This window comes from Antrostomus carolinensis, unplaced genomic scaffold (assembly GCF_000700745.2).
Source record: "Antrostomus carolinensis isolate BGI_N321 unplaced genomic scaffold, ASM70074v2 scaffold21086, whole genome shotgun sequence".
NCBI classification, from domain to species: Eukaryota; Metazoa; Chordata; class Aves; order Caprimulgiformes; family Caprimulgidae; genus Antrostomus; species Antrostomus carolinensis.
In genome coordinates this window covers 88,553-114,782 of record NW_010324228.1, presented here as the reverse complement: position 1 = coordinate 114,782, position 26,230 = coordinate 88,553, and the positions used below count along the sequence as shown (strand labels likewise).

The window sequence follows — 26,230 nt, the reverse complement described above, 5'->3', positions numbered from 1 at the left end:
TGCCACAACTCATAACAAAATTACCTAACAGTTTAATTTGGATTCATGGGAAAAACATAAGGAAAGGACTACCAACTGTCTGTTATTGTTCAGCAGCTATATAAAAAAACATGCACTGTTTTTTTTTCTCTTGTAGCTACAAAGCAAAGTTGAAGGCTCCTATTGCAAGCTACAACAGCCCTCTGCTGTGCCTCTGCACCCCGCACCAGAGATGCTGGTGTGAAATCGATGCAAATAGAAGATGATGCAGTGAAAAAATAGTAGTAAAGACAGTGCATAGACCATCCTATTGAGGCACAAAACAAACACAGAACTTTTTTAAAGCTCTACATAGTTTAATTTGTTCACAATTGTCATTTACTGTCATTTGTAGAGAGTCATAAAACCTAACACGCTAAAAACTCCTCCAGTGTCTCGCTCCTCTGTGGTGGTTTTGTTTTGCAGTATTTAGCATCACCTTAAAAATGGGTTTGGCCTCCTTGAAATATCTAATTTTCACATGGTGTTTTCTGAAGCCCTTGGTAGGCTCCCAGTTTCAGAGAAGGGAGAGTGATGGGAAAGTGAAGGGAGAGAATTAGGGAGAGTGATGGGAAAGGGAATTGCAGTGGCTGGCATAGGTGGCCACCAGGAATGGCATGTCACAAAAACACTACTTGAATTACTCTAGACCAAATAGGTAAATGCTTTTTTAAAGCATGTTATTCCTCCATTTGACAGCAATATCTTAAATAAACTGGCAGGCTACAAGTAGAGCCACTACAAGTAATCCATGGGGTAACAGATAAACAGCCTGATCCAAATATCCCTGAAGCCTATCAAAATTTTTCCACCATCTGCAGCAGGCTTTGGATCAGAACCATTTTGCTGGAGGATGAACATCACTCCGTAGTTCCAAAGAAAACTAAGCACAGGTGGCAAAGCAGCAACTTTCCTGCTTTTAACAGATGTTTTAAGAGATGTTTGTCAAATATTTCCCTTAACAAAGCCTTGAAGAAGTACGTACTTCTTCCCAGAAATAAAAGTTAAGTATTTCTAGAAACAGGCAGTATATATTTTAGCATTTATAGTTACAGACACATCATTTATAGATTCAATATACAGAATATTAATCATGTTCAGAGGTGTCTAAACAAAAATTAAAATGGGCATTATTCTCTGTGCCTGCAAAAACAAATCTATCATCTATCTCAAATAAATAAAAAGAATTAATTTACAAAGCTGTAGAATTGCTTTATTTGCACTTGTCTGTTTAATAAGCAGGAGTTTTAATACATCTGTCACTGGCAGGATAGGGGGAACAGCACCACCTCTACCACTGTATCATGTTTAATAATTGTTAAATGCTGTATTTTGTTATTCTACAGCTATCATAACAAACATATTTTTGACCAAAGAGCCACTGACATTTGTCTTTATGACTTAAGCTAAACATAAAAATCCATGTCTATAATGATATTACCTTATTTGAAACAACAGAACAGTGCATTGGTGCTACACTATGAGCAGCAACCAGTATCCTACTGGGAAATTTGTATTATCCTGTCTCATGCATCAGATATCTAAACACACAGCCTGGACAAGAGCTTTTTTTCCCCCCGTCATTGTTAATGACATATATGCAAAAGCACTGTAATTATTCTAAAGCAGCAGCTGAAGGAAAAACTCTCATGGAGATAGTGGTAATCTGTCATGAAGAGAGTACTAGGAAGACAACAGGCAATTCAAAATCCTAATATTTTTTGCTTGAGACAACATAACTGTTCAGAAGCATCTATCAAACACTTATACAAGCACATATTGGAATATTTTTTTAAGAGTTTACTATTTACTCAATAGACTATTTCCATGAAATATATGAAGTGTAATATATGAATACATTTTTTAAATGTGCAGTAAAATAGCTATTCAAAGTACCTGCTGCATACTGCCCTTTGGGAAAATGTAATCTTTCTAACCAAGACATTAGGAGTAATTAATCCCTACTGTAAATAAACTGTTGCTCAAATAAAAACTAAGTCCTATCAGATGAAGGCACTTATGCCATAATCTTCACCAAAGTACAACCAAACCAAATTATTATTTCTTCCCACTGTTTCTGACACTGAGAGCTATAATTGCCAAAACAGAACTCTGCTAAGTATTCAGTGCAGAAAAAAAAATTATACCAAAAGCTGTAGGAAACACTGTAAACTGTGTATGTTCAGCACTGTCTATTGGAAAATTAACTGCTTATCACACTGCATTTCACTTCCACTCAAAAAATGGCTCACACTAGCTCCAGTGAAGTAATGCACACCTCAAAAAAATGGAAAAAACCCTACCAAAATTAGAAGTCATATCCTGCATAGCACTGATACCTGGTGAGTCTGCAAGGCAGAACATATCCAGTTATGGGCAAGCCTTTGAAAGATACTCTGCATGATGATAAGTTCAGGTAGACAGAACATGGGCATAGGTGACAGTAAGCAAGAGCCCAAGAGCAGAAAGTTAATGCTGTAAGATAGGGCTACTTGCGTTTACACCTTGCTGGAAAAGTCACAACTTCCCAGTAAGGGCTGACAATCCCACAGCGAATGAGCACGGCTTTTTGAGCTGCTCATAGTCAGAATTCATCTACAAGATAGGGCAGTGTTATTACTAATGTGCATTCAAAGGTCTGAAGATCAACATAAAACTTATATCTGACTTCCTGCAAAACTGAAGCTCCCCTGCTAACCCTAGATGACAGGTGTTTTGTGAAGGCCTTAACTTCTGCCTGAGCTACAGAACTTCTGCTTGAGCTACAGCGTATCTTTCCAGATACAAGATTCTTATTTAAAGACCTGAAATTATGAATAATGACCACAGCTCGCTCTCTCTCTCATCTCTCTTGGTGTTACTAGCTGCAGTTTCTTAGGGCTGGACTGTACTTTTCTACTAAGTTGAAGAGGTGCCTGCTACCTAAATTCTTCCTTCTTCAGATGTCCACATTCAGAAAAAGCCACCTTGATCTCTCCTGCAATAACCTAACTAGGCTGAACTTCTTATGTCTCTCATAAAAGGGACAACTTCCAGCTCATTTTTGCTGCTCTTCCTGAACTATATCCAATTACCGGCACACTTTCAGGAAGGGACAGCACTGCAGACCTTCTTTGGTTATATGTAAAGTTTATATTGCCTCTCTACTCCCACTTGATATTCTTTTCCTTTTAATATCCTTTTTATATTCATTCTGTTAGCTACAATGTACTGCTCTGAAAGGTCAGATTCAATTAATTATTTAATGCAATGGCAAGCTAAGGCACGAAAAGTTGCCTCTTAACAGCCTCTGGTAGTATCACTCCAGGCTGAGCTTCAGTTTTGCAAGCCAAGGGGACCAAGACAGGAATGTTCATGATAATTCACTTGCTCCAAGCAACAGGCACATTCACACTGTGCTTCACCTTGGCCAGGCTTCTTCTGAAGCAAAGCTTTTACTACCAGAGGCCATATTCAACACATTGCACTGAGATATAGCATATGCCTTGCAAAGCTAGCACACAACTTTCAAAGCTCATTTCCCTAAATTTCTGAACTTCTGGAATTTGGCCGGCTATTGTCACATGACAGTGGTGCCATCAGTTAGAGGTGGGAACACCCAGCATGAGGTTACTGCAATGCCGCGCTGCACTGACAGTTAACTACGAGATGGTCGACACCACAGGCTTTCTTTGAGGCTGCTCTATCAAATGCTATGCATCATCAACAGCTTGCAAGGAAGCCAACCCACAAAGGCTGGACTGTGAAGGACTGTCATCCTCCAGTGAAAATGCACAACAGATAGCAGAACTGCCTCTGAGAGTCAGGCACCATGTATATTAAACTTCATGCCCTACATTTAACCACCTCCTACAACCTCCTCCACCACCTCTCCTTTCCCACAGCTGGTCTCTCTTCCTTGATCTTACAGTTCCATTCCCCAAAGGTCCCTTTGTACCCTGCCCATGCAGCCTCTCAGCACAGGGGTTGGAAAGCATGATCTTGCAGGTCCTGGGCTCCATTGCTCCCTTGGCCAAGACATGTTTCCACCTGCTTGGGAGCCGAGTGCTGCACTTTCAGTGCAGTGTCTGGGCTGAAGTGAGAAGAGGATGAGTACCTGGTCCCTATCAGAGGACTCTACCGTGGTCCCTATCAGTCATGCTTGGGCTTCATAACCCATCAGCAGAAGTGTTCTGATGGATATAGTCCCCAAATTCTTCTCTGGCAAACTCCTGGAAGTACAACAGAGTCTGCTGCATCCCAATGTACGTAGCCATAAGGACAGAAAGAGCTAAGAGGTTTTGCTTCAGGATAGTAGGGGCAGATCAGTGAATTCAGCAGTATTTTTGCTCCATCTGGAACACAGAATCACAGAATCACAGAATGTTAGGGATTGGAAGGGACCTCGAAATATCATCTGGTCCAATCCCCCTGCTGGAGCAGGAACCTAAATGAGATTACACAGGAAGGTGTCCAGGCAGGTTTTCAATGTCCCCAGAGGAGACTCCACAACCTCCCTGGGCAGCCTGTTCCAGAGCTCTGTCACCCTCACTGTAAAGTAGTTTTTTCTCAAGTTTAAGCGGAACCTCCTGTGTTCCAGCTCACACCCATTGCCCCTTGTCCTATCGTTGGGCATCACTGAGAAGAGCCTGGCTCCATCCTCCTGACATTATACTGAAATGCTTAGTTTGTCAACCTGACGTACGAGCCTTGCCTTGGATCATGCTGACCTCCAGCTCTGCCCTCCTGAACTCCCCAGTGTCTCACAGGAGCTGTAGCTCTGGCAGTTGTTGCCTGACTTACAAAAGCCTCATGACACCCAGAGCCTCTGCTGTGGGTGAGGCAATCCCCAGATGGATTAAATGAACTGTATTCGGTATCTTTAGAAAAAGTGTATGCAGCATATATACATATATATCCATAGCTAACCTGCATATGCTATAAATACTAATATTCTAAAAAAAAAATCCCCTATAAAACGAGTAATACTCATAAAATTATGAGAGTTATAAACCCCCCCCCCATGTTCACATCATTCTCTATTTTAACATATATTTTCCCAGTAAAACAGATATGAGACATAAGTTTCTAATACTGAAGAGAATCACAATGATATGTGAGAATTGGTACTTTTTATTGACCACTTTTAGGTAGAGATACAGGAAATACTCTAATGCAACTCTCCTTTTAACAGATCAGCTGTACAAACCATATATAGTATCATGATAAGATTTTGGTTTAAATGAGCTGCAGAATTCCAGGTTCTCGTTTCTAAGTAACGCACACATCCCAAACCCATGATAATAAAGCTTTATATATCACATTCCTCTCTATCTCTGCATATATATACAAACATACACAAATGCATACATACAAATGCAGAAGACATACAGCATGCTTATGATGATATTTGTCTAATAAATGGCCCTAAGACTTAGATTAGCAAACTGTATCCTCAGTCTGTGTACCTCAGAGCATAAATAATACAATTCCTCTTTCCCCAACAAAAAAAGAGGTTGCAAAAGAGCATGTTGAGTTTTCTTTCACTCCCCTATGTCAATATGTGGTTGAGTTCCTTCCTTAAATCCATGGCAGTTTGTATGAATTATTAATGAATTCAATAAGCCTGCTGGACACTAATATAACTATAATTGGTGTAGAACACTAAGAAATTGTTTCAATACTTTTTAAGGAGAGAAAAGTGGTATCTTTATTAACGCGTTTGTTCTAATATTTAATTAAAGGCTTTGAACACAGAATTTCAGATAAAATGCAGAACAAAAGGGTATTTTGGGTCACAAAAGTATAATTTCCTTGTAAAATTAGGCAGTAAGGAGAATGATACAAGATAAAGAATTAAAAAGGAACTGGATTGCAAACTCAATTAATGAACAGTTTTAAATTTTTGCTGTCTTCCAAAATTGAGAGTTGTTCCTATTATTCTTGATAAATTTTTAGGCAGATGGTATTTTCCTTTTAAGTCTCAGTCATACTGCAATGACGCATAGAAAAGAATATTGAGCAGAAAGACAATGTATGGAACAAAGATCTGAGTACAATGATTAAACATCATGACTCCTACAGTTTTTATAAAATACAGATGACCTCAAGGATTTTAAACTGATATAAGATGATAAGACCTTTGCGTCTCCTGGAGTCTTGTTTGATTCATAAGCTGAACAAATTTGGTTTTAACTAAACCTCCAACCAAGTTGAATTACTTTATTTAACAATATAGACGGCGGACTGCAGGGATTTTCCCTTGTGCAGTAAGTAAAACACATTAAGCTTTAGTCTGCATGAAGAGGAGCAAGAGCTAACAGAACAATTAACATTTCAGCACATGCTACATAAGAAATATGCCTTTGGGGTAGTGGAGGTTGATGGCAATCTGGGTTTATCTCTGCAGTTTCTGTTTTGGTATTTTCAGTCTCTGTCTTGATATTTCTTACTTCTTGGTTTCTCAGAACCAGTTTCTCTTAGTTTCTTAGATCAAGACAAAGTAAGACTAAGATCAACATCCTTTGGAAATCACCTGCAGTGAAATACACGTGATTCATCTTTCCCCTATTACTGTTGCTGCTTCCAGGAGGTCTGTGAAGACTTGGATGTTTCAAGTCAAGCAAAAAGTCAAACAGAGAATGGTATCTTTGGGAAAAAGCCTAAAAGAAGTTAAAGTGGAAGATAAAATGCTTCTCTTACAATATTTTTTGTGTGTTGCTTGCAATAAATCACAGATGATCAATTGTCACATCAGAAATCAAACCAGGGAGAGCTGACTAATAAATCCCACATTATAGAAATCTACTGCATTAAACTGCCTTTGAAGCACTTGATATTTTTTAAAGGTGAATTTAATTTTAGCCATTTTTTATTTTCTACTAGGTTTTGTCTCAGATCCTTTGTTTAATGAGAAACTGTTCTTTTTCCTTTGACCTTCCACTATGACCCAGAGTCAGCCCAATCAGTGGTAATATTTAACTGAGGAATAAAGTAAAAGAATATGTAAAACCATTCTCCTTCCCTTTTAACTAACCTTCTGATTCAGCATATCAGATAAAGTTAGATGTAGTTACTCAATCTCTGGGCAATTTTGGGAGTCCTTGTTGGCTGTACTATTGCTAAACTAAAAATACGATCTAATTCTGTGTTCTAAGTTTTCTAGTCCATCAACCAACACAGATGTCTCTACAACATTTCTATTCCAATTATATTATACTATCAATCAACTGCTAAGAGAGACTCTGAGTCACACAGTTATTCTTATTGGAAGGAAGCAGGGAAGAGAAAGGATTTGCTAATGACAGTCTTAAGGCTTTTGATCTTAATTCACAATATTTTTGAAAAAGGTTAAAAAAAAAAATTAGGCCTTGCCAACACAAGAAGACATAAAAAATTAAAGTCAACTGCACCGAGAGACACATCCACTTTTATTACATAATTAAGTCTAGACATCTCACTCCCTTTGAATCCAAAAAAAAGTTTGGATTGAGAGTTTTACCAGAATAGTATTCAACCAAGTGCTTCTTATCTCATACTATTTTTGTGATTTTTCCAGCTCCATAGACAAACTACAGGTTACTGATGTCAGATTCTGTCACCTCCACATGCCTTTGGCTGACTGAAAGACAATATTGCTGTCAGAGCAGGGATAAGAAATGGAAGTCTAGAGATAGTCATTGTAACTGGACCCTAATGTTATGAGGGACAGCCACCTTATGGGTGCACACAGCTTGAGACGGCGCCATTCTTCATTTTATTTTACTTAATAGATTAATGTTGTCTGGGAAGTAAATAGGATTATAATACTAAAAACTAACTCTGAGAGTCAGGAAGCCAGAAATACACAGTATCACCATGCCAAAGAGCCAGAGAAAAGTCTTGTCATCTTCAGGAACTCCTGAGTCGGTTTTCTATTACACAATTCATTAAAATTACATCGTTATACCAACGGACCATAAGCTACCAGGACATCTCCATGACACTTTGCTCTGAATAGGGTTTTACCCACTTCCTAGTCACTGTCGTTATCAGCTGCCCACCCCAGAGAGTGCTGCTTCCACCTTGACGAGGAAAAAAGTGCTCCCCTCACTGCAAACACAGGATTAGATCACCACTCAACATGCCAGCTGCCCATAGTATCTAAGCAGCTCCAAGGAGAAGGGCTTAAGACCTCAATTTATTCATATTTTCCAATTACATGGCTCAAGATTTTTAAAAAGCTATTACTTTTTGCTTCCCCCCCCCCCCTCCATTCTCACTGTGCTATAAAAAAGGACATACATAGACACCACACTAACAGTCATGCTAGCCTTATTTTCTCCAATTTGACTAACAGATGAGTTTTTGTTAAAATGCACAAAACTTTTCAAGTACAGACACTGCCAGGAGCTTCTACAGAACTAACAGCTAAAGACTAAAGGTATTTCAAATTCATCAAACTATACAAGACCTTGCAAATTGGTCACAGTCTTTTCACTCCTCTCTCAACAGTTTGAATTACTTTTTATGTTTCCTATGAGCACTGGTGCATATAAAACTGTCACCTTCAAAACCAGCATTCCTTAAAACCAGATTAAAATCCTTTTCCCTAATACAAGGCACCTGTAGCAGACACAACTGTCCAAGGGTCAACTTACAAAACGATAAAAATAACATGTTTGCCTCCCAGCTCTTGACATCACCTTTTCTGTCTTTCTATCAAGCCTTCTGCTTGATACTGCCATCTACCTTTCACTCTTTTAAGAAAGTGACCTCATTAATGTTTATAAATATGTAAAGGGCAAATGTCAGGAGGATGGAGCCAGGCTCTTCTCAGTGATGCCCAATGGTAGGACAAGGGGCAATGGGTGCAAGCTGGAACACAGGAAGTTCTGTTTAAACTTGAGAAGAAACTTCTTTACAGTGAGGGTGACGGAGCACTGGAACAGGCTGCCCAGGGAGGTTGTGGAGTCTCCTCTGGAGACATTCAAAACCTGCCTGGACACCTTCCTGTGTAATCTCATTTAGGGGTTCCTGCTCTGGCAGGGGGATTGGACTAGATGATCTTTCAAGGTCCCTTCCAATCCCTAACATTCTGTGATTCTGTGAAAGTATTTCTCTTGCCATCATAAAGCTATATGCGCAGCAGATAAAAGAGTTAACATCTACGATCCAAATGTCCAGCACTGTTAGGGAATACTGTCCACATTGCATGTAACACAAGCCTTCACAAAGCATGACAGGCCTTATACAATGCAACTATCATATCTTCTCCAAATAGCAATGTTTTCCATTACAATAGCATCATTAGCTGATATAAGCGCTGGATCAGTCAGCAAGTGACCAGACAGATGAGGGAGCTGTAAACTTCTTGGTGAGAGCAGCCACACACTTCTGGAAGGGCAAAGTTGCTCTCTAAGTTCTTTGCACGTGGTGGGGAAGGCATCTCTGTCCTCTTCATACTTTACTGTCACTCTTCAATGTCAGCCCCAGATGCACAGCACAATCCACTCCTGTCAGCCCATACTGCTTCTCCGAGCCCAGAAACTTGTCTGCACAGACTGACACTTCCTAAGCAAGCTCCTGAAGCTGTCTCTGTCTTGTCTTCCTCCTTGTCTTCTACTTTCTACTGCTTAAACTGCTTCATACCACAGCACTTGTCTTGTATAAGTGTAGTTGTTCTGTAGTAATGTGCTCAAGGCATCCATGTAAGCCACGGAACAGTCAAGTACCCACAGCATGATGTGGAGGGCTGGCTTGTCAAACATAATGTTCTATGATTTGGAAATGTCATCCCCAGACACACAGATAATGGGGTTGGGAAAGAGAAACTATGAGATTTCTGTAGTTTGACACCTCCTCTCTAACCCTCCCCACCCCAAACACAGAACATGAGATTTTTAGGTACCTCCTGCTACCTATCTCAACAAAAAGTAATCCTTTGATGCATGAGGCTTGCAGCGACAGAACAAACAGGGATAAACTTCTATTGCAGAGTTTGCAATATAGAGGAAAACCATCGGGTGGAAGGGTTAATTCATAATAAACTCAAAGCCAGGTGTTCATTTGTATGACTTTACATGGAAACAATCACTTTCAAAAATTCACATCAGTGCATCGGGTTTCAAAGCAAGTCCTCCACGCAGACAAGCCAATTCTTTTGTTTAGTTGTATGAGAAGCACTAAGCCTGCTTGTCAGAACAAGCTAATGAAAGCAACATTTGCTAGTTCACATCTGAAGAAGGCATTTTTACAGTTGCTTGTGTTTTAGGCACAGCTATTTCATGTATAGCTGTCCACACCATTGCATTGTTACCATAAAGAAACTTGTTATGGAACAGCTGGACTGAAATTCATCATGGCTGACTCCTCTTTCTAAAGGATAAGAGGGTAAGATGATGATATAACACTTCAACCAGACGACACATCAAGCCTTGGAATTTCAAAAAGGCTCCAAACTTGCTAACTCCAGGGGGCATCCACCACAGTGAACATGAAAAGAAACTTGGAAATTAAGTTCTCAGCATTCCGAACATTTGAATTGTTGAGCCCAAATCTGTCTAAACCATGTCAGCCAACTTTCTGCTAAGAACAGATCAACGATATGAGACTGCATGCTTTCACAGATACAGTGGATTTTAAAAGAGTGCAATTTCCATAGTTTTTATTGATTTTAACAAGAACAAGTAATCTCTCTATACAGTTTTCAACCCAGCTTAACTCTTACAGGCCTTTGACAAGGTGGACAAACATTTCTGAAACCATATTACAGATTAATAATTAAAATTTAGAAAGATCTGAATTAGCTCTCAATATATTATATCAAGTACCAGAAGCACCTCACCACAGCAGCTAAGAAAAAAGGTAAAGCAGACAATACTAAATCTGTGCTCTCACAGTTAGACTGCAGCAGCTGATCTAAAGCACTTAAGTTATCTCTGTATTATGCTGCAGAAACACCTCAAAAGGTAGAGATATGCATCTAACAACACCCTTCAAGTCAGACAGGGACTGAGTTCTCATATTCTGACTACCAGCTCTACGCTTAGACCAGATGATTAGAGGTAGCTAATTAAACGCTCTGGCAGAAAGATTATCTCCACTGATATTACTTGTAAAACTCTTACTAACAACAGAGAACTTGGTCCAACATTTTGTCCCTCTGTTCAGCATTATGTGTCTAAAAACCAAAGCACCAGAAATTCACTGTGTATAGGTCTGAAACAAAATAAGTATAGCCTCTGGATTTATATACCAAACTGGGAGTATAACCGAGTACCTTTTGATTAAAAGGTCCACATGACTGATTTTTCAGGAGAAGCAGGGTTCAAGATTCTTGGTTGCTAAGCAGTATCATAGCCAATAGCTTATTGTGCTCGATTTTTTCTCTACAATGTTGATGAAGGAAGAATGTCCTTAATACTAAGTTCACCAAAACTGCTTCATCCAAGATATGAAACACTTTAAGCCTAGAGACAGAAATTACATTTGAAAAGTGGTATTTTCAGCTGCTGTGAGAAAACGATGATGACAGGTACCGCCACTGACCTCCCTTTTGCACTTTAGTTTAGCTATGGTGATGCAGAGGAGGTAGACTGGTCCTCTGACACACATGGAGTCAAATGGCAGCGACAGAATCCTCATCCACTCCATGACGATGGCGAGAAGGATCAGTATTGATTAAATCATGTTACTACTTAAAATGCAACATGCAGTTTGAAATCCTGGCGAGTTCCTTCTCCAGTCTTATGGTAATACAAAACTAAAACAGAAATTCTACTGCAGAATTGAAAGAATCCTCCAGATCCTCTCAATGAAAACTTGCTGTGACATTAGCTTGCCAAAGCACGAGTTATTTCAGAAAGGTTTTTGAGTCATTTCTCTTAAACAGAAAATAGAGCCAACAAGAAAGAAAAGCCCTTAATGAATTTCACCTTTTTCAGTTCTCGCTTCGTAATTAAAGTCTTTTAGTGGAATTCCAAAGGACGTCAAATACTAATTTACTGCTGTTACAGTTTCAAGGAATGGACTAATCTAACCTAATTTAGCAACCTAGAAGTCAGATTTCCTTCTAAGATAGTTTTCTGTGCTCCTTCTGTAGTCAATGAATAAATAAATCTTTCTACAACAGGGTGGTTTATTCCAAAACCAGTATCTTGAAGAGATCACCCTCTGGAGGTGTCCATCTCTCTTCACAGGCTGCCTGGGTAACTATTTTAACTGAAGTATGAACAAAATACCACTACCATGCCCTGCTCAGAGTTTGCTTTATGCGGTAAGCAGTACACCTGTGTGTCACTTAAAATTTCAGTAAAATATTTTGCTAAATAAAAAAACATTTTACATATGTTGGGAGCCTTGTAGACTAACGCATACTCAGTACAACCTAAGATAATCAAGTAAGTCATTCACGTCATAGAAATTACCTACAAATAAAGCAAATTATTTGTTACATATATTTCTTTACGTGTTTTGAAAGAAGGTTGGGTTGTTTAAACTAATTCTTAAAAAGATATATATTTAACATTAAACTATGATAATGAAATACATGCACCTCTGAACAAACAATTAATTGATACAGTACATTAATACAACTTCTAACATGTTAGTTTTGTACTGTTGCTCACCTTCAAACATGCAAAAAATTGCTACACTGTTGAATGACTTTAATGTTATCTCAAAGTATTTATTGTTAAGTATGAGTGAAAAACTTTAAGTCACAGAATCTGTACCACAAGTAAAAAAACCCACAAAGTAGCTCCTGCTACAATTTTGAACCGACTGCACTTCAAATACATAGTCTTTCTTCAGTATTCTGTTCGCTTGGTCCTTTCCTGGACTGTAACCATGCATTTAGAAAAGCAGGCTTGTTTCTTCCTCTTTTCCCAACTTCAATAACTTTTTTTCTTGAATGGAGCACATCTAGACTGCAACCATAAGTGACGCTCATAAAGATAACCTTTCTTTTAAGGGAAACCATAAACATGACTTCTGGTTTTGCGCTTGAAAATAGCCCAGGAGAGCATAATATGGTGCAAAAGCCATTGAACATTACCCTGAAATAATGAGTCTTTATGTAAAGGACTGCAAACCATACTGTATTTATACTTCTTCAACCTTGGCTTTCAAAGGACAACTTGAACGCTAATTAAATGTTGCCAGTAAAGCAGAGCCAAAAGAATTAGATGGATGAGAGTGACCTACAGGGGATATTTATAATGAATATCCACCATAATCTCCAGACCTGAGACCTCCTAGGATAAAACAGTATCCCTCAATTCTTAAAAAAACAAATCTTTCACTTGGTTCCTGTTCAGAACCCCCTGGAGTGAGTAGAGTTGGCTTTAATACAGTTTTCTACTTAAGGAAGCTTATTTTCAGTAATGAATGTTCAGAAAGCACACACATAATTAAAATACTGAAATGCAATAATGAGACAATGTGAAAATTTCTGTATTATGTGCTCTCTTTATCTTCTTCCATTTTCCTGTAGTAAAACCATTACCCAAAAAAGGACTTTCGTAAAAGACCAGTCTAAATATTTGTAACCCTGTAGGAGTAAAAAGTACAGCTTGAATTTAGTGCTGATAGGAAAAGGGCTGAAGAAAAAAAAAAATCTGAAAAAAATTGCTCTGACTTATTTTGTGGGAAATTTAGAAATAAAGCAAATTTAGTGTTTAGGTACATGCTTTTTCCTAAGTTTTCCTAAAAGATTTAATTGACATTTTTCAAATACCTTTCTTGGTGGACATTCTGAATCCTTTTTTGTATTTAAGATAGACCGTAGTAGAAATTATCTTTTCCATTTTTTTTTCCTTCAATAGCATTACCTTTTTCACAAGTAAATATCCCGACAATGTTTTCTTGGAAAACAATTAAATATTGCATTACACTAAAAACTTTGTTCAACATTCAAGGTTGACTTAACATCTAATATTTGCGTATACCTTTGCTTGGAAGTTTTGAGTCTTGCTAAGCCTGTTAACACACACTGCTCATCTGGTTATGAAATCTGCCCTTTTTTTCTCATGCAGTTTGGGTTTTTTTCTGTTGGGCATACTATGGTCTTTATGTCTGTATTTTGAAAGTAGATTAATTTTTTCCCCACTCTCTGCAATTATAAAGACAAATTGTTTCTTGACTTTACAAAAAGGTTTGAGGCAAAGCTGTATAAAAATAGCCAAAGAATTTCACATCATGAATATAAAATATACCTTGTTACACCTAATCAGTAAGAGGCCATGCAATCACAGAAAAAATATGATGTTGGAATATCAATTTTTCATTGATGTGCTGCAGTGGCCACAAAATGGTACAGTGTAAGATCCTGAGGGAAAGAAGGAAGAGGAGTCCAAGCTAAAGAGCAGACTTCAGCTTGTCCAGGGCACTGGTGGGCAGGGTCCTGTGGGATGCAGCTCTGAAAGGTCAGAGCCCAGTAGAGCTGGGTGCTCTTCATGGAGTGCCTCCTCCAAGTGGCAGAATGATCTACTCCAATCCACAATGAAGTGGGCAGGTACAGCAGGACACCAGTGTGGCTCCACAGGGAACACGTGACCGAGATCCAGCACAAAATGGAAGCCAACCAGAGATGGAAATGGAGAGAGGTTACCCAGGAGAAACAGAGAAGCCCTACCTGGCCAGGCAGGGATGGAGTTTGCAGAACTTAGCTGTCACTGAAACTGGTACGGCATGTGAAGGGTAACAAGAAGAGCCTCTACAGGTACATCAGTAGTGAAAACCAAGGGGAGTATGAACTTGCTGCTGAATGGGGTGAGCAACCTAATGAAGGACACTGAAAAGGTTTGAGGTACTTTATGTTTTCTAGGCTTTGTTCTTTAGTGGCGAGGTCTGCCACCCTGGTCCCTGTGTTTAGTGGCAGAATTTAGGGAACAGAGGCACTAGTCATGGCAGACAAAAACTGAATTAGGGATTGCTTAGGCAAGAGGGACACTCACAGGTTCATGGGCCTAGATGGGATGCATCTAAGGCTGCCAAGAGAGTTGGCTCATGTCTTGTAAAAGCTGCTCTTTGTCATCTTTGAAAGGGCACTAGTTAAGAACTGAAACATCTGCCCAGTGTGGTTGTGAAATCTTCATCTTTGGAGATATTAAAAATTTGACTCGACAAGTGCTGAGCAGTCACGTCTAACTTTGACACTAGTTCACTTTGAGTAAGAGCTTGGACTGGATGACCTCCAGAAATCCCGTCTCAGTTCTTCTATGATTTTGTGATTATGCCCATTGCCTAACTTATACGTCTAAACCTTGCTCACTGCTTACCACAGATACACTGCTACCAGCTGGAAAACAAGATTTCAAAACCCCTTCTATGCACATTGAAAGCTGAAAGCAAGCTTTCTCAAAGTTGCAGATGTCTCTAACCCACATGAAAGCCTTTTATTATACAAAAAGCACTCATTATTTCATTGGTGTAAAGAATTGCTTCTGCTATGGTGTCAGGATTGTGCAGTGACAGTGTCTAATCATTCCAGGTGTCCCCATTGGCATGAAAAGAAAGCTCTTCATTTCAAATATACAACCCCAACATATTTTTCACTCTGAGTCTTATCAAAGAATGAGTCTCTGTCAAAATCCCAACAGCAGATAGATTTTGAGAGCAGAAGTAGAATTACAGTATAAGAAAAGTGTCACCAAAAGCTTCCCCTAGAATGCAACACCACTTAATTTAAAACACTGCCTATGGAGTCAACGTAACTGGGAAGGGTGACATGCTTATTCAGTTTCTCATTTGAAGGTAGACAGTGATTCAGTCACACAATAAACCCAGTTTGTCTCAGGCCTAATTAGTCTATTTTCCTTGTTATTACTATATATTGCTGGCAGTAGAGAAATTGGACAGAAATCCTAATACTGATTACTCACAGGAAGTCAGGGAAAGAATGAAGACTGCAATATGATCACTTTATGAACAAATAAAGACATAAAAAATGAGTTTAAGAACCATGTGTGACAGAAACCTATTAGTAACAGGACAGTTCCAACAGTTCATGTGGTCTCTTTGTCACAAAAACCAAGAATGTCAAAGTCCTCTCTTGAAGTGCTGTGTTTCTGTTAGTTGACTTGCTGGTTAACACTTCTTTTTTAAAATCTGAAAATGTATTATATTTTGTCCAAACTCGCCTAACACAGATAAAGGCATCAGCTGGCATCTTTACACCATTTCTGTACTTCCTTCGGAAATTTGCTTCACAGCTGAATCCCCAGCAAATCAGCAGCCATTTGCTCGAATTGTAATCTGCAAGAGGCACCTCCTACCTGAATTTCTGAAAGCAAACGTGACTTTTCAAAATTACATGGGTAACACTGACAACTCTGGTAGCTACCAGTTCTGAGGAGAGGTACCTCCACAATTAAAACTTAAGTTTCCCCAAGGAATCAACTAGACCCACCAAATCAGAGTTTACACTGACAAGAAGGAAAATACAGAAACAAAACTGGTGTCCAGCAACCAGGCTACGGAATTTAAAATAATCATTTTTATGTTTAATTTTTAAATTACTAGTCATTTTTCCATGCAATGTACTAACATTTCTTGGTAAGCAAAATGCAAATCTTACTATGTCAACCACATCACATCTATTTCTACATCTTGAACATTTGTTAGTCCATGTCCTTCCTTTCCTTCTACATCCCATTACACATACTGACATTTCTCCTTTCCTACAGACTTCACAGTCACTTTTTTGTCTTGTTTTCTGCCTCCTACCTACTCAGCCCTGCCTTCTCTTCTCACAAAACTCACCTACCTGCAATCCACCCAAACACTCTTTGAGTTCCCCTACATACTCCCATTTACACGCACCTATCCACTCTCAAAAATCACTCCACCACATTTTCTTTCCTTTTCACATAAGACAGACTTGAATTGACTTTCTTCATGTGAAAAAAGCAATAGACCAACAGTGACTGGAGCTGCCTTGCTCCAGGAATTATATTTTCAACAACCCATACAAAAAACAAATACCAGGAGAATATTATTCCTCTCTTGATATCCAAATATCTTGGAGTTGTTCCAATATTTTATTATATTTTTTTCAGCCAGCCAGAGAGCATTGAAGAGGATGCATCATTTCAATAAAATACTTCACTATTCTTCATTACCACTAAAGTAACATTATTTTATGTTTTCTCAGCCATGAGAAGGCAAGGCTTGTTGTATTATCAAATGGCTGCACAGGCAATGAACCACTGGGTTCATAGTTTAAGTGACAGGACATCAACTACCTGACAAGGTCGATGACTCTCTCCCTTGGAGCAGTGCTGACTGGCTCATCATTAATCATTATGATCTGATCCCCCGGTATAAGCTTTCCTTCAGAGGGGCCGCCTGGAGACAAATAATAAAAAAAGCACAGGTTAGCAGGCCATTGTAAATGCACGGACAAACTCTGTTCACATAGTATGAGTGTTTTATTCTTCAACTAATGGCATGTTTAACACTATTTCTGACATTACCAGTACTTCCTCAACAGGAAAATCTTGAAAGCTCCTGGCTTAGCAGCTTCTCCTGAATTTCCTCAAATTAAGTTCCAAAACCACATCTAGCCACCTAAAAATAAGGACTTGATTTTCTAGAGGGCCAAAAGGACCCATAAGAGGTGGCCTAATTCACTTTTTAAGGTGTGATCAGTCATACTTTACTCATCCCCGATCAGTATTTGTTTGATATTCTTGTAAGACCACTCTGAGGATGACTCCTTTTCCTGTAAATAAATGATCCTGTTTAACTACTGTTAAGATCAGGAAGTCTTTTTCCCGGTATCTACACCAGATCTTCCTTGTTGCAACACATTGTTTTCTGTCCCAGGCAATGTAAAACTGGAGAACATCTTATTCCTGTTTCCTATGAAACATCACTCACATGTTTGAAAGTCATTCACAGGTCTCTCCTCTGGCTTTTCTGTTCTGGGCAAAACAAACCTCTTTCTTTTAATCTGAAGGCAGTAAGTTCCTATACCTCCAGTCTCCGAGTCTTTTCTCCTCTGGATTCCTACCACTTGGTGAACTCAAGTTTTATGTACATCCAAAAGCACTGCCACTTCTAGTTAGACACAGATATTTAGCATTAGTCTGAGTAGACAATCAATCAGACATGTACATGTCTATGTGCTTCGGATTCTGACATGGCTGAAATGCATATTGAGTTTATGCTTTATATGATGCACATAATACTTTGCTTCTCAGCATGATGACATGCCCAGAAGAGGGTGAGACATCGCAACTGCTAGTGAAAAGATATATCCTCTCTAGTCTTCTGTCTTTAAACTCTGCAATGATGACATATAAAAAACTCAATAATATTTACCAATATGAAGATAAAGTCTTAAAATAAAACGTTTCAGTATCAAAACAAATTCATTTAACAACTGAGCGAATGCTGTTCCTTTCCTCAGTTTGGTTTGAAAACTTTGCTTCACTTATATATCCAGCATAAATGGATACATATCCACGTAGGAGATTGTTGTCCTGTCCATCCTTCCTCCTATTCACTTGGAACAGAAGATAATAAACGTATTTTCCAAATTGAACTCTAACATAAAACTACATTAATAATAGTAACTTGGGAGAAAATAACTGTTTGGATCTAGTTCAAATAGTAGTTACACTGTTCGCTTCATGTAAAAGCAATGCAAATATAATCAATGCACACACGTGGGTAAATGACATCAGAACTTCACAAAGTCGATTTTTCCTCTCCTCTGCTCTCTGTGGGGGTTCTGGAGAACATATTGAACAAGAGCAAAGTCAAATTCCTGCCCTGGGCTCCAAGGCAATTTTATATAAGAACTGCACTTTTAAGCATACAGAGTAGGAGCCCAATATTCGGGAAAATGATTAGTCCCAGGTCTGGTCCCCCATAAGTTAAAAAATACTACGAACATCACTAATTTTCACTCCAGGTAAGATGTTTAAGGATCTATTTTGACCTGGCTTTTTGCCACATAGTTACACAGAAGTATCTACTAAAAAAAGAAGAAAAGAAAAACAAACCCAAGCCAAAGCCAGCAATAACATTCTCTTTTCCAAAACCAAGTATTATAGTTAGAAACCTAGTTCTTCTTGGGAAGGTGATGATAAAAAGAATGAAAAACATGTAAGTTTTAATCTTGTAACTCAACATACCTCTTGAAAACACTGATTCAATGGTAATGAAGGTGACATCAAATCAATATAAACATAACAGGGAGAAGACCTTCTTTCCTTGAATGAAGTGGGTCAACTTTTTTCAGGCAAGCCACAGTAATAGCTCAGAGCAATAACCTAAAACTTGCTTTTTGTTAACACATTTACATAATGCTCAAAAATGAGTGCAAGGAGGGAAACTACTGGGTAATTTAAGGCTTAAAATCCTACCTAGTATTTGTGATTACTTTGTCTGTCTGAATATTTTAACAGTACTCAAATTTGTAACTGTATTTCATCTCAGCAGATTAAGTCCAAGTTTGCTTCTGGGGTCAGGTGGGGAAAACATACCTGGTGTTACCGAGCGTACAACAACTGGCTTTTCACTACCAGCCACAAACCCAAATCCTAGCACAGGATCCCTCCTCATTTCCACTTTCCGAGGGGCTGGAGGGGTTATTTGGCAGCTCTCTATTCGAGGGTCTTCAAATGTGGCTGATTGTGTCACGTGACTGTGAAAAAAATAAAAGATGGAAAAAGGAAAAAAATCATTAAAACATGATTTTATGGTAACTACTTGAGTCAAGCAATTTCTGCAACGATATGAGATGAATACCTGAAATGTTCTCACTATAGGAACTAAAACATCAATTTACTAATTTTCTATTAGATTTTCTTATATATAAAGTAATAATGCTGCTGGCAGGTCTCTAATACTAATCAATAGTATCAAGCTATAAAGAGGTCTCTCTTTGACTCATACATTTAATTATACTCCATATATGAAAGAAAAATATATTAAAAATATATATATAATAAAGCCTTTGCTATCTGTGCTTGAATTTTTTGCCCTTCATTTTTTTGGAAGGGAAAAATAATAGTGTGACCTAGTCACAATGTAAAACATAACAATTAGATTCTGCCAGCCTTTTGCAAGAAGAGAGGACACACATTTAAATTTGGTTTTCTAAAACGTTACGCAGGTTTCCGAGCTGAGTCCTCTCAAACAGTCTACCTAAGGCACAGTAACAGCTCTATATTTACTACTCAGGCAAACTCTCCAAAGTCTCGCTGAACTGCTTCAAGGCAAAAAAGAAAAAAGCTAATAAGAAAATATATTTATCAGCAATTACTAAGATACATTACTTCTAGCCTTAGTGTTATGATGAAGCTTACTTATTGTACCTAGAAGAAAACATTCTCATGGCTGGAGCGAAACACCTTGATTTTTCAAGCAGAAAATAAAAAGGATGAAAGCTATCCAACATCACATATCCATGAAAGAAGTAATGTTTTAATAGCACATGAACTTCTAAATTAACATTAATAAACACCAAAATGTGACTGATGCTGTATGCAAACTGAACTGGAACATATTTTGTTTCCCACCCAATGCCTGGAGCTCCCTGGTGAACAACAGCTACCAATTCCCAGTGCTGATCAGACAAACAGACCACACTACTGTCACACCCTTCCAAATGCCATTAATTGAACTCCTGTGCTTCAGGAGACCTAGTCACCACTGCAGACAACAATCAATACCTGGTCAGCGCAGCATGAAGACAGACCACAGCTCATGGCATCAGGTTATCGCAGTCTTGACAGAGCTCAGATAGTATTTATTTAAAGCTACCTGGCCAAGAGTTAACTTTCTTTTCATCTTCATGAGGCTAGATTTGCAGGTGCTAAGCTGACTCCAGCTCTCAGTGGATAAATGCAGTAAACAAACATAGCCAAGTCCTAATCCCGCCTGCAGGGCGGGCACAGGCTCCTGTGCTGAGAAAGGTAATGGCCAGGTGGTCAACCTAAGAACACCACGAGGAACATCACGAGAGGCAGATATCCCTACAACCACAGGCAGTATCCTCAGTTTTAAAGTCAGTCTCCTCAGAAATAATTAACAATATGCAAATCAAGTAATTTTCCCATATCCTTGATAATCTTACACATAACATGTTATAACATGAGAGTTAGGGGACATCCCATGCAACCAGAATTGTTGCTCTCACCCCCTGTTCCTTTTTCACCTTCAAATAAGATTTCCTGGAGAATTCCAGACAGGCGGTCCCATAAGGAGAAAGGCATCATTCAAAGATGTGTTTTCAGTATCTGACATGCAAAAACTTCTCTGATCTTTCCCCAACACATACACATTGGGCATGACATCAATTTCCATTCTCTCCGTGGTCTGCTTCTATTACTGATATACAGAAGAGCAGCAAAATCTCAGTAAACTGTCAGTGGGAGTTTATTTCTGTGACTGGATTTTTCTAGGTTTTTTCCTTCAAAGAAACTCTCTATCCCCATCACTAGATTCAGTCTGCCTACGAGTAACATGCTGTCTTTTTATGCATATGATCAGAGGCAGCAGAAGCTACTTCCTTACAAAAGTAGGAGAGAGAGAATAACTCTGTGCTCTCCTAGTATCTGTATAAGGTGAAGTCAGCAAAGAAACTATGTTTTCTTTTACTAGGTAGAGCATCACATCTGATACTTCATTCTCCTCTTCCTCTTGTTCCTCCAGTTTCTGTTAATTAATTCTAGATAAATTTTGATTATGTTTATTCAATAGGACTGTTAGAAAATCCAGAGAGTTTTAGAGTTTTATGCAGATACTTTAGGAAGTATATCTTAAAGACCTCCCAGCCACCCTCCTCCCCATCAACTCCTCTTTATGATTTGGGCTTCTAGATGCGCAAACATTTTGTCTTTCAAATGAGACACTTTCTGAAGTGTCACTGGTGTTTCAAAAACTATCTATTTCTACCTGTGAACTTTGCATTGGTAGCGAATACAAAACTCTGCATTTGTCACCTCTTTTAGGTGACAGCCTCACCAAACTTCCCACAAAGTTAAAATGTTCTATTTAATAATTTCTTCCTAATAGCTGTTTCCATTTGTGTAATTGGGGCACTACAAGCTGACGTCGTCTCCAAAGAGGAAATGCAGTATTTACAAGCAACTTGAAAATATCGCTCGATCCTTTGAGAAATACTTCCCTGCCATTGTCCATCCTCTCTCTTCAAGAATTTTTTTGTAGTCTGGTTTGAAAACTAAATCATAGAGAGGAAAAAAACAACCAACCAAACAACAGTAAAAAAACCAAAACCCAATAACCCATCAACAGCTACACTTCAGACAACAAATTCCAAGAGCAGACATAGAGATTTGCTCAAAAGAGCAGCTCCACTAGTGGATGCTTCGCTCCAGCCAATGCATCAGCTTGTGCTGAGAACCAGCAGCAGCACAGCCTCAGTTATTCAAAGCCTAAGCAAGGGACTCCACAAGGAACAGTCCATCATGATTCTGAATGGCACAGCGGGTTTTATTGATTTTTAATGTTATCCACCTTCAAATATATCAACTAAAAAGGCTCTGCATCTCATGCTTCCACAGCTTGCCGCATCAGATATTCTTGTATCATTCAGTACGTTGGAAGTATATTTCAAGAGAGCAGCAAGATATATGAATATGATCCCAGAAGAGATTAGATGAATACTCAAAGCTTTGCGTGATGGTATGTTGACAAACCTGCTTCCTCCTGTGGCTAGTTCATTACTGAAATGCCAGTTGTAGTACCAGAGTTCAAGATTAATTTGAATTTTGCATTAATTGGAGATATTTTATCTCCATCTCAGCTACGGAAGATACTGACTCCTGAAGAATAACTATGCTAAGAGTTCTAAACCAGAATCTAATAAACTTCGACTCAAAACAACCACCTTGGGAATCTTACACAGAGCATCACTAAAACAGTGAAACATCTTCTAAAAGTTACTCCCCAGCACTGCAAACTTCCCATTTGCTTCGAATACAGTAAAATGTGTTTAGATGGTACTGTGTCTAGATTAAACCTAAAGATTTACTTTTCTGAAGGAAAAATGGAAGAAAAGGAAAAGGCTAGGATTTTAAGTTCTTTCCACATACACAAACACAAGCTGCACTTAGATCACCTTTTCAAAGAGAGCCATCTATTTCCTACTGTTTTCAATGACTGAGATGAGTCTTAGCTTAACAAAAGGCTATCTTCTCCCATGTACTCTTATTGTGAGCAGTGGGAGACAGCTGCCATTATTAAGGAGAGTCATTCTTAGACAATTTCTTGAACAGAGATTTTATATACCAGCCTCTTCCAAGAGAAAAACTACCAGTTATGGAAAATCATAGCAGAAGTGTAATTCCAAGTGTTTATGCTCAAAAGCTCTCTGTGGCAACTACTCTACTCAAAAGAGAGGGTAACAGGAAATAAGAGAGAAAGCATCTGAGTGTGAATGCACCAACACACAGAGGAGAATGGAGGCATTGCAGAGTGCCATAAAAATGGTGTGCACACTCTTCTACAAAGAGGCCTATGGTGAGGGAAGGAGGAAGAAAATCAGGAAAGAAGAGTACCTTGGGGAACACTGACCAGCTGCGACAAGGCAGCCAGCACCTGCAAAAACAATTCAGCTGCCCATGACATTATGCAGAGACTAACATAACGAGTGCATGCATGAATTCACATTCAAGAAAGTCAGAGGTATGGTTTAAGGCTGGCATTTTGAATCTTTGCATCATTAGCTTCATAATGATTAACTTGGTAATGCTTTCTATGGAAACCTTCTTAGTATTTCCTCATTCAAATTACATGCTGAATAACCCAAGGAATATATAAACAAAGACTGTAATTAAAATGAGAGCTTGATTTAATAATGCATATCAGTAATTAAAAGCAAAGTATCTGAGCACAATGCTTTTTCAGCCCTTGGATTTTGACATGTCATTCCTTGTCACTTAGGGATTAGTGGGCTAATTCTGAGAGGTTTGTTTATGGCAGGTATGAAAAGCCTGTCCTCAGCAGGCAGAAATTTGTTTTGCAGGACTTTGCATTTCCACAGGAAAATGCTTAAGGGTCTAACACTTCTAAGAAATGGAAAACTACAGCATGAATCCTGCAACCCTGGTTATGAGAAACATCATTTTGGAAATATGTAACAAAAGCAGCCAAACAACTATAGCTCCATTCTGCAAAGACATCCAAAAAAAGAGCAGAAAAGGCGGTAACTTAATACAGCTGTACACCTACAAACACTAAAACAACTTAACCTTAATCAAAGGGCTATTGCATCATAACACAACAGCATGGAGAAAGGCTGCATTTTGGTGCTTCATTCTGTATTTCCAGCTTACATCTTGTTTCAATTACTTCAAAGGTTAACACCAATTGTCAGTTTTGAGGGTTTTAATCCTTAGCTTTTACATAGTTACAATGTCTCTTCTATACAGATTGATTTAACTACAAAATAGACTGTTTTGACTTGAGACATAACAAGTGTAATCCTGATCAATAATGGAGAAGAGTCTATGGAAATGTCAAACCACTCATGGGCTGATGAGTGGAAGTGGGCGAGGAAGATGGAGATAAGGACTTTTTATCAAAGGTTTAATTCACACATAACAAAACCACTTCAACTTGTTGAGCAGTGTTAAAATCCTGTCTCATTAATTTGGATGAGGTGGAAGAACCGCTTTGTTGATTGCAGTGTGATTTTAAAAAAGATCCATGCAAATTTAAGACATCAAATAAACCTTCATTTACAACTGTCCATCTGAATCCCTGAGATCACAAGCCTCTGCCCATCCTGCCCCAAAACTACTTCTTGGTTCATGCTGTACTCAGAGCTTTGGGTTATGCACACAAAACTTCCTTTGCAACTGCGACTCCTAAAAGCTATTGCACCAACAAAGGAAAGTAGATTTGATTCTCACTCAATCACCTGTCTTCAGAAATTAGCACTAAGTAAAATGGCTTGAGACTCGAGACAGTATTACAGAAACCGATAGTAACACAACAGTATTTTATAGTTTTCCTCTTGATAATCTGGAAAGACTATGAAAACAATAATGACAGTTAAAAGAAAACTATCATAGGCGAGATAAAATATACAAACTCTCCAGAAGATTAAAAACTGATCTTCATTTATTTATCTTAACTTGTAGCTAAATATGAAAAATAATCTCCTTCCTTCCTTTCTTTCTTCCTTCCCTCCTTCCTTCCTTCTCTCCTCAAGTTCCTCTCAGTAGAGTTCAAGTTAATTTATTTTCTCCAAGAAATCACACAAGAATTATTAAGAACTAGGACACAAGTGTCAAAATAATGTATCAACTGTTATCTGTCTTCCACTTGGAAATGACATTTTGGGAAAAAAGTGCCCAAATAGTTATTACATTGCTAAGCAAAATTCCTGCTCCTACAGAGAATCTGGTGGCTTGACAAACTCTTTTTTGCTCCATTTTGCAGCAAACCAGAGAGTTGCTCACAGCTTCAGAATTCTTTGTAGACATATTCAACAGACAAAAGTTTTATTTTCAGCTGTTCAAAAAGGAGTCAACTTTTAACACTTCAATAAAATTCTCTCTACATTTTCACTGGTTTTGTGCAGGTGTGTATGTTGAGAATTCAATATCACAGACACAAAATACAACTGGGAAGATTTATCAGATTTATTTTTTTTCTTTCTTTCTTTCTAGGACTATTTTTCTGCCCTGGTGTCAATTCTATTTCTTTCATAAGCTTCTTCAGCCATTAAATCCTCTAAAGTCAGGTCATTTTATAGCACCATAGAAAATGTTTGGCATATGCCATCTGGATGAACATATGGTAAAAATGTAATTAGAAAGAAAAAGGTTTCAGAAGAAGTTGGTGACAGCTTTTTTGATAAAATTGGATACAGGGAAATCTGACACGTAAAATAATTTCAAAATCCACTCCCCTTGCACTGTTGAGTGAGTTTGATGTGCAATCTAAAGCAAGACAAAGTGATACAAACTTGCAGTGAATAAAACTGACATGAATACAAATTTAGAGAAATTAAAAGTTTTATGCTCAGCTTCAGGCAGGCACTGGGAAAAATACACTGAAAATATATTTTACAATGACAATAATTACCACTCTTATTGAGAATATTACATGTAATACATGAACACTTCTGCATTCTGCATATACTATATATGAATGCTATATATTGAGAAGAAAACAAATTTCTATACTTTAATCCTACAAAAACATGGAATTAAGTCTCAAGCTCCAACGGCAGACTAGCAGTTTGAGTTTTGTATCTACCCTCTAT

The 26,230-nt window shown here is 38.3% G+C and overlaps 1 protein-coding gene across 1 annotated transcript in view; it reads right to left on the bottom strand.

Moving 5' to 3' along the window:
- Positions 1-26,230, bottom strand: part of FRMPD4 (FERM and PDZ domain containing 4) — a gene marked incomplete at its 5' end in the record, with an annotated part of 111,079 nt that overhangs the window by 45,460 nt on the left and 39,389 nt on the right. The window contains 2 exons of the mRNA XM_029085675.1: positions 17,223-17,325; positions 19,473-19,633. Coding sequence (XP_028941508.1) covers positions 17,223-17,325; positions 19,473-19,633 — 264 coding nt within the window. The remainder of the gene's footprint in view (positions 1-17,222; positions 17,326-19,472; positions 19,634-26,230) is intronic.